General features: G+C 34.1%; 1 protein-coding gene across 11 annotated transcripts in view; it reads right to left on the reverse strand.

Annotated features, from left to right (window-relative positions):
• Apc (APC regulator of WNT signaling pathway) overlaps positions 1 to 15,253 on the reverse strand; it is a 116,034-nt gene that overhangs the window by 54,611 nt on the left and 46,170 nt on the right. For all 11 annotated transcript variants that reach the window (XM_063245453.1, XM_063245452.1, XM_023561410.2 and 8 more), the window contains 2 exons: positions 8,294 to 8,378; positions 7,461 to 7,662 (listed from right to left, as the gene is read on the reverse strand). In XM_063245453.1, coding sequence (XP_063101523.1) covers positions 7,461 to 7,662; positions 8,294 to 8,378 — 287 coding nt within the window. The remainder of the gene's footprint in view (positions 1 to 7,460; positions 7,663 to 8,293; positions 8,379 to 15,253) is intronic.

Raw genomic sequence — 15,253 nt, forward strand, 5'->3', positions numbered from 1 at the left:
TTTCTACTTCTTAGCAATCAAAATAAGAAATATAGTACATTGTCACTGTGTATTACAAGGGAGTTAGTTGAGCTAGAGAAACTTCTTGGTTTGGATTTTAATTTTTTTTTTTTTTTTACACAGAGTCTTATTACATAGTCTAAGCCAGCCTTGAGCTCATTATATACCTCAGGTTGGCCTTGAACTCATGGCAATCCTCCTGCCTCAGCTTCTCATATTGCAGGAATTATGGGCCTGTGGCACCACTCTTGGCTCTTTAAGTTTCAAAAATGGAAGATAAATCAATATAATGCCTAAATAACCCAATCAGTGCTGGTTTAATCAATAGCAATCTATATCATGACTGTGTATCTGGTCATCACAGGCATAATTACATAATACAAGACTGGGATAAAATATAACAAGCACAAAAAATACATGGTCTCTCTTTGCAAGAGGCTCTTTCCCAAAGCAATAACTTGTTACAATTTTCCTCTGTGTAATTCCAGAAATATTCTAAGAAATTCAAAGATATATGTGCATAATTACATGTACATTTTGTTGGTTTTTTTGTAGTACAACAGATTGAACTCAGGGTCTTTCCACTGAGCTACAACATCAGTCTGTTTTTTACTTATTTTGAGACAAGGTCTAAGCTATCACCTTGCCCAGGCTGGGCTCAAACTAGTAGTGATTCTGCTGGCTCAACCTCTGAGACTGCTAAGATGACAATGTCATACTACCAGATTTATTTTAATTACAAGTAGTAGTATACTATTATACATACTGTCCTATGATGTTTTTCATTTAAAAGCCTGTCTTTGAGCTCATTCCATATTAGAACATAATAAACAGGTATCATATATTTTTTGCATATTGTATGATAACGCATGTCCACCAAAGTATTCATGCACCCATGAAGGAATACACATACCCAGGCTTTTGTTAGTGGGCACGTAGGGCCTTTCTAATCTTTGGATATTATAAATAATGTTACATTGAATTTTTTATACATACCTCATTTCATGCATAGGCAAATGTGTTTATTGGATAGATTTCTGGGGTATGGTATATGGATTTTTTTATTTTTTTAATTTAAAAAAAGATTAAGATAAAAGAGGACATAACAACATAGGTCAGAACAGAACAATTTAAGCAACACAGTGTTTTACTACAAGACAATCCGACATAACAGTAGATACCATAGTGTCTCTTTCCTTGAAATATTTGAGTATACCTTCATGTACTATAGTATCAAACATAAAAAGACAGTGTAAAACCATTCAAGAGAATCAAAGTATTACAGGGTATTCAGAACCAACTAACAGAAAACGAACAATGGTTTCTATGGTATATGAATTTTTAACTTACTATCCTTGTTAGATATTATGCCAACTTACGGTCTATCACGTCTATCAAATAGTGTAAGTGCTTAATACAATTTTTTAATTTTAGCATATCTAGTTTTTTTAAAGATTAGTACCCACTACAGTTTTAAGTGGATTTTTTTTTTTTTTTTTTTTTTTTTTGGTACTGGGGATCGAACTCAAGCCTTTGCATTTGGCAAGCAGGCACTTACACTGTTGAGCCAAACCTCCGGCCTCTGGGTTTCTCCTAATATTAGTGAGGCTAGGCAGTTTTTCAAGTTTAAAAACCACTTATACAGTGGTACTCCAGTTTATGAACTTGATTTGTTTTATGACTTTGGGGAAGATGACTGCGTTTGTGTTTGTATATTGAAGATAGCCATGGCCATGTTTGTCACCTGATGCGAAGTTTGCAAAGGGAAACAAAATTTTGCTGGATGCTTTTGTTTGTGAATCAACTTGTTTGCAAATAGAAGCACTTGTTGAACTGAGGTATTATTGTATTTCCTTTCCTGTGACTTTTTTTTTCCTCTAACATTTAAAGAACTTCTATATTAGGAATGACAGTACCTGGTCAGTTATGGAATTGCAAATATATTGTATCAGTTTATCACTTGTTTTTGAACTGTTTCTAATGCTTTTGTCACCTGGAAAACTTTGATTTTTATGTATTTTCTATTATTGTTCATGGAATTTGGTTGCACAGAAATGTTCCTCAACTTTGCTATTACTGTAACTTTAAAAGTTCTGTTTGAGGAGTTGAGGATTTAGCTTAGTGGTGCAAGCGCTTGCTGGCAAGTATAAGGTCCTGAGTTTGATCCCTGGTACCAAAAAAAAAAAAAAAAAAAAATTCTGTTTTGATACTTTCTTGAAAAGTATAGGAGTGAATGAATCTTAGTAGTTAGTACATGGGAGATTTTTGTTCTTGGTAAAATTTCCTTTGGTTGCTAAAAAGGAATTTTAAAAGTAAACAATCTCCATGGTAAGAAAACATGGCATGGCAAAAACTGCCAATCTATGATGCTGCAGCACAGATTAATGAGAAGCCACTCATTCTCTCCCATTTCTAACAGGAACAGGTGTACCATAGTAAGTCTGAATTCCTTTCACATCTGGGTACTATGACTGGTGTAAAGATGAGATGATTCTATTTTTCAGCCTTTCTTAAATTAAGGATTGCAGAAGTGCAAGGTGGTGAAAGAAGTGGAATAGATGGTGATGCTACTATTTTCTCTATTTTTTAGTAAATGGACTTATGAAACAAGAACTGGATGTTACAAATACTTATGTTGACAGGATATCATCAGTTGTGGTGGCATGAAGGGCAGGTTAGGGATACTGAGAACAAGTTATTATTAAATATCAAATTAGTAAAATGTTCTGTGGAAGCCAAGGCTACAGTGTCTTAAGCCAAAATATGTACCAATGGTTAAACGATAAGGAGTTGACCTTGTGATTCACACAATAGTTACTGAGGCTCAGAATTAAAACCAAGGTAGATTCAGAGCAGATAAACAATTTCTTTGGAATTTAGTGTACTAAAGATTTAGTCTGTGACTGCCAACAGTATTTAAAAAAAATGATTCTTCAAAGCCAAGAATAGTGTTGCATGTCTAGAATCCTTGGGAAGCTGAGGTAGAAGGATGGCAAGTTTGAGGCTAGCCTGGGTGAAATAGCATGTCCAAGGCCACCCTGGACTATATAGTGGTATCTTGTTTAAAAAAAGTTTCTTTATGTAAATTTCATGTTTTAGTCCTCTAGCTAAACCTGAAGGAGTTAACGGGACATATCACATATGTATTAGGCATTCAAAAAGTATTTGTTTAAGGAATTAACAGATAACATAACCATGGCTAACACTTCTCAAATGTCCTATGTACCAGGCACATTACTAAGGACTTCTTAAAAAACTAATATAATCTTTGCAACATTTTCTGAGTATAATACTCTACAGATGGAAAAACTGAGGTTGAAAGAGGTTATAAAGCTATGTGACATAGGCACAAGTCTTGGTTTAACTACTTTCTATCACACATCTTGCACAATACAGAAAATGAAAAGAACAATACCACCAACACTGCCGCCATGCAGAGAGAGAAAAAGTATGAATGAATCTATGACTTAAGTCACTTACAAAGGAATGAGAAACAGACTGGCGTTATATTTTCTTATCAGCAACCTTGATAGTGAAGAAAAGTGAGTTTGAGCATAAACGTTTTTAGATTGCAAGTCAAGTTACAAAGAAAAATAAAGATGTTTGTCCTACATGCAAGGATGCAATTTATCTGCTTCTGACACAGTAAGAATCATAAAGACACAGGGCATTATAGCAACTAAATGGGAAGTATGACAAGAAATTCCACTATGGCTGTACCATGCTTAAAAAAGCAAATGGTCCAAATCAAGATAGAAAAAGTTAATGGACTCTAATAAAATCTTCTTAAAGAAGAAAATAATGCTAAAAGACCCTAGGACTATGGTATAGTACAAATTTTTGCTGTCAACAATATAAAAGGGAATTCAAAATTTTAGAAATAAAAGACAGCTATAGGAGAAAAACATACTCCAACAAGACCACAGAGGGTATTATCTTCTATTAACAGAAAAAAAATTAATTCTGGCATTCTGCTTGGTCCCACAGCAACCAACAACTACAGAGCTATTAAAAAAATACCTATTTCATTTCAACATCTATAGTTAGCTTTCAGAAAAAACAAGGACTTCAAATACATAAAGCATAATGTGACTGAAATCAGTGTAAATAATAGAAGTAAACACACAACTGCCACATCTTTCTAGTACAGCTTCAACAGAATCACAGACTAGAGCAAGAAATAGAAAACAATGTTATATAAATTTATAAATGTAAGAACCAGTAAAATAACAAACATTGTATGTTTATGTGCTTATGTGTGTATGAATACAAATTCAACCAAAAAAACTGGTAGAGCATTAAAAACTAGGTAATAAAAATTAAATCTTTACCTTTAAAATGGTGTGTAAGTAACTCATGTTGAAAGTTAGGTCAGGAACTAGTGATATATAAAATACGTATCTCTCTATACATATATACTGATATATATTTTGAACTATGGAAGTAGCAATATCATAGGATGCAAGAGCAGTGATAGGAAAGGGTTGGGCAGAATACTAATGCTTTTTATTTATTTGAAAGTTAGGGGATTTATTGAAAATAAGAAAAATTTTGCTTTTGGCTGGGAGGAATCCCAAGAGGGTGGCCACATGGCCCCTTGGTCCAGAACATTTCACACCATAAGCAGAGAAGGGGAACTTATTCAGTTATCCAGGTGGCCCCCTATCACACAGGTGGCTCCACGTGTTTACAATGACCAAATGGAACTCAGGCTCTCTAAACTAGTTATTCAGCACAGAGAATTTAAAGGAAAACTGATTTTAAAAGAAAACTGGTTATTCTGCATTCTACATTCCTTGAATCTCTCTGTCCTGAATACAGGGAGGGGTTGCATTCCATTTTGCTTGAGAAACTCCTTTCTGGGTCAAAGTCTCAATTTCACCATCTATTTTAATTCTTATCAGTGTAGCAGACTACCTGACTATTTTATGCCCTTTCTCCTGCTAGCTGCCTATTCATAAGCTAACTAACTAAAATGCCTTTTACACTCCCCACCCCAGTAATAACCCTGACATTAGGAAAGATGGGCAAAGACCTATCGACCTATCTAGCTTCATTCTGTGAAAGAGGTTGGTACAGGGGATCCAGCAGTCAGGGATGTTCTCCAGAGAGCTAATCTACTGAGCTGTGATACAAATCATTGGAGGCTGGCAGTTATGGACACTCTTTAGAAGGTTGGTATAGTGCACCCTGTAATAAAAGCAGTCTAGAGCACATTCATCACCGGCTCCACCTATATGACCATGTGAAGTTTAATGACATCATAAACAATTATAGTCTGGAGGTCACTGGTCTGGTAAAATGTTCTCGTAAGGTCTACAGCCTTGAAGGTCTATCAGTCTTTTTTTTTTTGTCTTTTTCGTTTTTATTGGTACCAGGGATCGAACTCACGACTGCACACTTGCAAGGCAGGAGCTTATGCTGCTGAGCTAAATCCCCAGCCCCAGGTCTATCAGTCTTGGTGGGACCTCCAAATCTGAAATAGTTAACTGTACAATGGCATAAACCAAACTGTTGTCTTGCAAAGTTAAACAATGAAATCACAGACAAAAAGGAGAAAGTCAGAATGTTTATTGGCAATAAAGAGAAAAATAGCTCCCAGCTGGAAATGGTCCCAAGAGGGTTGCCCTATAAAGATATTTTCTAAAGTAAACCTAGAGATGTTAATGATCAGTTGATTGGTCAGAATTGAGAACTTTTGAACAAAACCCCATTAGTATCTCTCCTGTCAAAAAAGTAAGTGTGTTTTTATAGTATATAAGAATGGCTGAATTAGAAATTGGGTCATATTCTGAGAGGAAGAAGAATTTTTCTCTAGTACTTAGAAAAGGTTAAAATATCGTTATTTTTGGGGGCCAGGCATATATCTCAGTGGCACAAGCATCTGCCTGGCAAGTGCACAGTCCTGAGTTCGATTCCCAAACCTACTTGTCTTTTTCCTTTTTATCGATACCGGGGGATCGAACTCACGACTGCCTGCTTTACAAGGCAGGTGCTTATGCTTGCTGAGCTAAATACCCAGCCCCCCCAAATCTTTATTTTGGGAAGAAATTAAGTCTGAAGACTAGATTTAAGTAATTTAGAGTGGTACTACATAATAAGTAAAACCTATCAAGATAATTGCATTTAAGCTTCTGAACAAAGAACTTAAAAGTTTTTCATGGATTTAAAGCCAGACAACTCTGGAAGACTGTAATAAATAAGCAATGTTAAAGAATTAAACATAAACTTTAATTTTCTAAAGTCATCAGATAGAAAAATAAACACTTATTACAAGCATTCTTTCTTGCTTATAATGCATTTATAGATTTAGTAAGATTTGTATCTTTAGTAAAACATACCTAAAATTAGTCTGTTTCCAAAATTTTCTCTGTCTGCCAGTGAAATTGGAACTTTACCAACATGAAGTTTCCAGGAATGTCTATGGTATGCTCATATGTTCTTGGCTTCTGAATAGACTCAGAGGAGTCAAAAAGATGGAAAACCATTGACCCTAGTTCATGCCTTATTTTTCAGAATGTGTTTTTGGTAGTAAGATTCAGGTTATGAAACTAAGACTTATGTAAAGGTAGGAGATGAAAGAACATTCCGCATTACTTCCAATCTATATGGTTATCCCTGTTCTTATAGATGGGCACACTGAAAGCCGCCAGAAAGAGAGTAATGAAAGGTCTTTTGTCTCTCAGTGAGATATGCTGGGCCTCTTCTATGTATGATATTAATATTTTCACAACTACATGAGGTTAAACCATATCCCTATTTTTACAGAAGAACTCGACACAAAAATTTAATGACTTGACCAAAGTCACAGAACTAATACCCAACATACTATCTGGTATTTTCAATGTCTAGCTGGGCTTTTAGGCATATAAAGATCATAAGGTACCATCTATAAGAAATTTTTTAGGAGATATAAGACACTTGAAAAAATTTTGATAATGACCTATATTCTGGTATCTGTAATGAGATAATTTTCAGGAAGAGAATTAATATACTACCTGTGAAAAATCAGAATTAATTCCACATGTCAAGCACTGTTTTTAAGACATGGAAGCTGATAAATTGAAAAACATTTTATTTATGGTCACTTTTATAGGCCTTCCAAAATGGAAAGAGTCATATACAGAATCTTAAATTTACTAAATTTAATTTTAAAGGTAAATATAAATTCAATTAAAAACCAATTATTTATTTTGACCAGACAAAATAAATATGTGATCACATATTATTCAATGTGCAGAATATTTCAAGTATTTAAGTGATAAAGTAGAAGTCTTTAGAATATCAATAAACTGTCTTAATATAAGTACAATAAGTAACACGCTATCTTTGTGATTGAAAGTACAAAACACTTTTTAAGTGTTAGCCATTAATCTATAATCTGTATTTCATATAAGAATAAGAAATAAGAAACTTGGTATATAGAAGGCAATATTTACTATATAATGAACAAAAGTTACCTCTCTTTCTCAAGTTCTTCTAAATATCCAATACTTTCTCTACTTCCATTTACAAACCCTCTTCTTGGAAAAGACCCCATAGGAATGGGGCTGCACTCTCCTGAACGACTTGATACAGATCCTTCCCGGCTTCCATAAGAACGGAGGGACATTTTTGACCGTAGTTTTACTCCAGGGAAACTGCTGCTGTCTAAATTAAGTTCTAAATAAAACAGAAGTAAGTTTTTAGTGAAACGACTGCTGTGTGCTATGTAAAATATTCCTAATGCTATTACATTATTTTAAAAGAAAAATATTAGGTTGATATGTTAGCTACAAATACATATGAATAAATAAACAATTATTTAGAATCTGAGTAACTAAATTTTTCCTACAAAGCTAATTCCAGTCTAGAAGAAAAAAGGAGTATGTTAAAAGAAATTTAGACAAAATGTTCAAAATTCTCTGTAATTAATAATATTCTGGAACCCAGAAGTAGTTTCTCTATCTCCTTCCAATTATTCTTTAGCACTTTTCATGTTTTGACATTGGAATTTTCAGGCAACAAATGAGAAAGACATTTTTAAAGAAATTCTGCTAAAAAGGACTTAATCACCTCATAAATATGAAAAGACAAGAATTTTTACCCTAGATGGAATGCAGAAAAGACATACTTTCACAAATGTATTTCTCTTTTAGTCTGTGACCTATAGCATAATGAAGTCTTATTAGTGATTGGCAGAATAGCAATGACTTTAAAAAGAGCTGAGCATTAGCAAGGAATAGATCTAAAATAGTTTATTTAAAGCCACTTAAATGTTTAACTGAAGAAATGACAAGCAAAATCTTTCTACCTTTAAGACGCTCTAATAAGTCAATCTGTCCAGAAGAAGCCATAGCTTCATCTTCGATACTTCCTTGTAGTTGTTTAAGTACTTCCTATAAAAAAGAACATCATATATTAACACAATGCATTCAGTTATGCTTCGGGGAGTTATTTCAGATCACTCTGAAAACATGTAAGCTGTAAGTTATGTACATTATCTATTCTTCATCGTGAGTATTATATCCTAATAATAATAGTGATAATATGTGATAATGATGATTATGGGAATCTCCATGTAGGATACCATATGACACACTTTAAAAACTTTAGCTCTGAACTTTTAAACAAGATGAACTGTAACCACTTTTCAGATAAAGCAACTGAGACCCAGAGACCTGGTCCTGTCTCCAAAAGTTATGTTTGTAATCCAAGTCTTTTAAATTTTTCTCAATATGACCATAAAAACCCTATTATAGTTTCTGTTTGACACTTTGATCACAATGCATTGTGACTCCTGACTTGCAATGCCATTTATTATTATTATTATTGTATTTCATCTTTTCTGAGACAGGGTCTCACTATGCAGTTCAGGCTGGCTTTGAGCTCACTTTGTAGCCCAGGGCTGGTCCTGAAATTGCAATGATCCTCCTGCCTCAGCCTCCCAAGTGCTGGGATTACAGGCATGTGCCACCATACCCGGTCAATGCCATTTTTTAAAATCACTTAAATTTTTTTAGATAAATGTTCTCCATAAATGTTAAAAATGTTCATTTTTCCCCCCAGTTTTTATGTCCTTATACTTTGTGTACTTTGGATTTTATTGCATTTCCTTAATAATAACTTATATTGTATCTATACTTTTCATACACTAAAGCATTCCATTATAGCTCCCAATATAATCAGTCCTGTTTGGCCAATTAGGGTTTTCAAAATGTAAAACACTGTATATAACCTTGTAACTATGGGCAGTGTTCCTCTTTGTGAAAAGCAATCCAACAACACACTGAAAAGGAAATTTATCAAAAAGTGAGTGAAAAGGAAAGATAAAATTCACTAATTTGACAATGTCATTTTAAACATCAAATGCAGAACATTATGGTGCCTGTGACCAATAGTGAATAGCCTACTAAGCTTTATTTAATACTTTAATTCATTTATTTAGCCTTTTTGAGACAGTGTTTCCCTATGCAGTTTAGGCTGGCCTTGAGCTGTCTGTAGCCCAGGCTGGTCTTAAAACTTGTGATGATCCTCCCTGTCTCAGCCTCCCAAATTCTGGGATTACAAGTGTGCATCACCATGCCCAGCTCTAGTAAACTTTAATAAACCACGTGTGAGAACATGAAAATGACTGTTACTTATGTTCAAAATATCATATCCAAAAGACTATCACTTCCCCAAGACAGAAAACCAATCTGCACAGGAATAACTCCTTTCTTTGGTGGATGTGGAGTATTCCCAAATATGTATGATAGATTTCAAGTCATTTTATCTTTCAAGAAGGCTGAGAGTTATCACTGTAGGTGACCTGTGATTCTTTAGAATCCCGTCTTCCACTAAATAAAATACTGCTTATAGCTCCTCAATAACTTTAATCTTATCTCTCAATCCTACAATTTGGCCAACTACTCCTATGTAGAATATTTCCAATTATGTCTTTAATCCTAATCTCACTTGCAAACTTGAGTCACACTTCCTACTGAAAAATCTGGATGCTGTGCGTCTCACACCTGTAAAAATTATCCAGAATTGGTAATTGTGCCATTAAAACTTATTCTTTGTTTTGTTAAATGGGTATTAGCCTTCTCTTTTATGTCAAATCCTTAGTGTTTCTCTCTATTATATCCTTGGTTATCAAGTTCTATTGATGGCTTTATTATCTCTTCTTACAACATATTTTTACATTCATTATCTTCATTGGTATTAAGCCTATCAAAATTACTCAAGTAACTTACTAAATGGCCCAATTTTGCACAAAGCTGTCAAAATACCCGCTATAAAGCACAGTTCTTTTTATTTCACAGCCTACCAGTGGTGGTTCTCAAGCTTTATCACAGATCAGTCACCTGAAAATCTTATTAAACCATAGATTAATGATTCAGTAATCTGGGGTACAGGCTGAGACTCTTTACAAATTCTCAGGTAATACTAATGCTGAAAACAGAATGTCAAGATGTTAGCTGTTAACTCCATGGAGGTTGACATATCAAGCAATTTCTTTTTTTACTTACTGTTTTTCATTTTTAGATAATGTGTACTATATAAAAATAATTGCTAGAAAAGGTATGTTTAAACATTACAATAAAAATTCTCAGTCTACCTAAGGACCTATGCCCAATTTTTAAAAATTCACAGTACATTAATGGTCTAATGGCTTGAAAACATGGTTTATAAAAATTTTAAAAAGAAACAATAAAAGATAAAACAATGTTAAAATGAAAAAGCTTATTTAGGATTGGATATTTAACAATAATATATCATGGAATACTAAAGAACTATAAAAGTTTTTTTTTTTTTAACTAAAGACTGAGTGCTCCAAAGAACTATAAAAGACGATGACAGTGCATCATGTAGAAGAAAAGCATACTGCAAAATATAACCTATCAAATGTATGTTTGTACAGGATGTGCAAAAACAGAAAAAGTTCACTTTTAACTCTTGTGATACCACTGTAAGTTAGAAAAAAAAAGGTGGTAGTGTTTGCCTACCATGTGCAAAGATCCTTTGCTTTAACCTCTAGCCCTGAAAAAAGTCCTATAAAAGTTAAAAATAGTTTAGCTATTTCTATATTTTCCATTTCTTAATTTAAAAAATAGTGAACATGTATAATTTGTAAGTTATTTTAAAAGTTTCCGTACATATTATTAGAAACCTATCAACAGCTGTACTTATAAAAGCAAATGAAATTATTGAAATTTAAAGTTTAAGAAAAAAAAAGATTTTTAAAGCAGCCACCTTACTTATTCCAATGAGGTATTTTAAAAATTATTTTTGTAAGCACTGAGTTATGTACCTCAGTGAAAGCTAGACTTAGTCACATCCAGTTATTTTACCTTAAAGTGACATCATCCAATATAATTCTTATTATTCACTAGTTTGCTATAATTTATAGCCATTCCATTATAAAATTTAACCCTAATTTTTTTTTTTTGCTTTATTGAGTACAATATACATAGGTAAAGTATACTAATTTTAAGTACCTGGTGCATTCACATACTGCATAGTCACTATCAAGGTGAAGGTATAGAACAGTTCTAGCACTCCAGAGCGTTTTTTCATCTTACTAATTAATCACTTTTCATTTCCCAGAAAAACAAAAAACAAAAAACACTATTATGACTTCAGAATAGTATTTTAAGAGTTTTCCATGCCCTTGAATTTAATATAAAGGAACTATATAGCCTTTTGTGCCTCAGATTTTTTTCTTGCTTAACATCATGATCTGTAATGATTAATTATCCATGCTATTGAATGTGTCTTTTCATCATGATTACTTTTTGAAGAGTAGGGGAATCAAAACCAGCTTTGCATTTAGGCAAGTGCTTTAACACTAAACTATATCTGCAGCTCTCAGTTCATTTTTAATACTGTGGAGCAGCTTGCTACACAATGCACCTCAATTTATCCACTCTTCTTAATGGGAAGATTTTGGTGATTAATAGATGGAAGCTCTTTTAAAATATGTTATTAAGAACATTATGTGTGTGTATGGCTTAAGACAATAGAAATTTATTCTTAGTTCTAAGGGCAGAAGTCTAATGTCGGGGTATCAGCAGAGTTGTATTCCCTCTGGAGGCCCCAGAGGACAATCTGTTCCTTACCTCCTCCAGCTTCTGATGACCATGCATTCATGGATTGTGGCTACTTCTTCCAGTCATTGCTGCGTCATATGGTTTTCCCCTACTGCACATATCTTTTAGTGGAAAAATGTACTCACTTCTTGAGCATTTCTCTAGGAGCTCAAATGCTGAGTCACAGGGCTCTTTTATACTCCAACAGTATTCCAATGCCCCTCCTACCAGAAAGGTCTCAGCATCCCAATGTTTCACATTTTGTGTGATCAGTCTTTTTAAAATTTTAATTATCTGAGTAAGAATTGACATGGCTCTGAATTTCCCTGATGACAAATGATGCTGAATCCCCTTCTATGTGCTTACTGTCCATTTATCTTCCTTTCTGAACTGTCTTTAAAGTGTGGGCCATATTTTTTGAAATGGATTTCTTTTTACATTGTTTACAGGGGTTCTTTACATATTCTGAACTGAGTGCTTTTGTCAAATGTAAGTATAGCAGATATTTTCTCCCAGTCTAGAGTTTGCCTTTTCATTTTCCTAGTGAAGTCTTTAGGAAAGTACAGGTTTTTAATTTTAATTTTAAAAAATGAAATAAAGTAGACTATGTTTAGTCTGTTGTATGTTCTAAGAAATCTTGCCTATCTCGAGATCACAAAAACATTCATTCATTCACTCATTCATTCAAGCAGTGCTGCTGATCAAATTCAGACAGCCCCAAGAATGCTAGGCATGCACTCTACTACTGAGTCATACTTCCAGCCTTTTCAGAGTAGTTCATCAAAAAATATTCTAAATGTTTATTCCCTAAGGGTTTCAGAGTGTTGGATTCTTGTTAGGACTTTGAGGGAGGATAGTTGCCCTTGGGACTGTTGACAACCTGGTCCCAGATGCCACTGTGACACATCCCTCCTCAAAAGGTACTCACAAATGAAACTCAAGCTTCTTTTCTTGGAGGGATTCTTAAGTTGTGGGACATTATTAAGGATGTCAGGGCACAGGATGTACATAAGACTTGGATTCACAGCTTAGTTCACTCACTTGTTAAATGTGTGACCTTGGCTGTGTCCCTTCACTTCTCTTGAGCCACGAATACCTCCTATTTTTCAAGGTCATAGCATGTGGTGCTAGGAATGTTTGGCTTTCATAAACCATTAGTTGAAAGTTTATTTATTATTTTTGTTAGTATGCGTATGATTACATTCATCATGGGGAGTTGGCACACGTACGTAACACACCTTGTTATGTTTCCTTTTCTTAACCTCCCTTTGATCTCTTAATGTTTTCTTCTAAAAGAATAATGGTGTCTATTGATGAACACTGTTCTTAGTTTTAATAAAGTCCAACTTACCATTTTTCCCTTTTATGGTTAGTGTTTGGATAATTTGTTTAAGAAACTTTTTCATGCTTCAGGAACATGATGCCATTCCTTAAGTTCTCTGCTAAAGGCTACTGTTCTGTTTTCCACACGTAGATCTAAAATCCATGTTGAATTGATTTTTATGTATGAGATGGAGCTCTGGGCTCTTTTTCTCCAGAGATAGCCAACTGTCTATCATTTATTGAAAAGACCACATTTTTCCACTGTTTTGCAGGAATGTCTTGGTCATACACTAGGTCATCATATAGGTAGATATTTTTCTAAACTCTGTCTCGGTTAGTTTATTATTTTAGTATAATTACCACACTGTCTTAGTGACATCATTTTACATTAATTTCCACCAACTGTTTCTCTAAATACTGCTTTTGTTCTATACTTTCTCCTTTTAATACTTCAACCGCATATGCCTCCTCTTACATATTTTGTTTTGATTTTTTCCCTCTGTGCTTCAGTTTATATACTTTTTTTTAGTCTTTAAAATTCACTAATAATTCTGCTTATTAATTTTTTTCCAGTCTTTTTGAGACAGGATCTTGCTATGCAGTTCAGTCTGGCCTTGAACTCTCTTCGTAGACTAGGCTGACCTCAAACTAGCAACAATCTGATCCTCCTGCCTCAGACTCCCAAGTGCTGGGATTTCAGGTGAGCAACACCACACCTGGCTTCTGTTCATTAATTCTGTGTTCAACCTGCTGACAGGCCCATCTAATAAGTTACTATCAAATGTATTTTCAGTTCTAGAGTACCTTCTTATAATTCTTATAGATGCCAATTCTGTCAAAAAAATTCTATCTTTTTAGCCATTTTTCTTTTTTTCATGACATTAAATCAAACACAAGTTAAAAATCCTTAATCATTAATTTCAACATTTGGATCACTTCTGGGTTTGCGTCTATTTTTTTTTTTTTTTTTTTTTTTGCTTTTTGTCCTTTCCCTATTTCTTTGCATTCTTTACAACTTTTGCATATATTCCACGTATGTATGTGAAAAAAAAAGGACTTAAGATGACTGTATTTCCTCTAAGAGAATTTGTTCTCTCCACTATTGGGGGTCTGGTCTCCATCCATCCCAAAACTGAAAATGAACTGGAAACTAGTTGCAGTTTTCAGTTAAATTTATACCTGATTTGGCTTTTCCAGCTCTTTGAGTGTGTCTTTCTGTATTTAGATTTAAAAAAAAAAAAAAACAATAGGTCTGTGTTTCTTCAGATCTTAACCTCCTACCCTGAAATCTGAATTTTGTCTTGAATGAAATACCAGCCATATTTGACACAGTGAATCTCCTAAGCATTTTAAAAATATGGGCCATCTCCTTTTGCTTTTCCAGCTCAGTCTATTTTCACATGGTACTTATCTTTTTAGTTTTAAAAGTGGTGTTCCTTTGACATTTGGAGTTTAAGTCTTTAATCTTCTATTCCACAAAGTTCAAACCCTGGCAAATGTCTTGAGGAGACCTGCTGTGTGAAAGCAATGTGTCTCTTCTTCCAGCAAGACTTGGCTTCTTTACATTCTACCTCTCTATGTCTGTCTCTAGCCTCCTGAGTTACACTAACATTCAGCCAATATGCCAGAGCAAAAATCAGCCATGCATTTAAAATACTTCTGTATGCCAATTTTTTACATCTGTGCCCACGTCTGTTAAGACTTCCAATAATTTCTTTCCTCCAATGCAGTCCATCTGCTGGTATTAATGATGAATCTCAGTCTACAATGACAATCGATATCCTCAAAGAAGAAAATCACCAATAATTTAGCTCATCCAGAAAGGGTTCTTTCCTTTTTGGAAGTATAGTCAATATAACCTTTGAGGCTGCCACAGT

This window comes from Cavia porcellus, unplaced genomic scaffold (genome assembly GCF_034190915.1).
Source record: "Cavia porcellus strain 051 isolate PalLab524CR breed Dunkin Hartley unplaced genomic scaffold, mCavPor4.1 scaffold_2, whole genome shotgun sequence".
Lineage (NCBI taxonomy): Eukaryota > Metazoa > Chordata > Mammalia > Rodentia > Caviidae > Cavia > Cavia porcellus.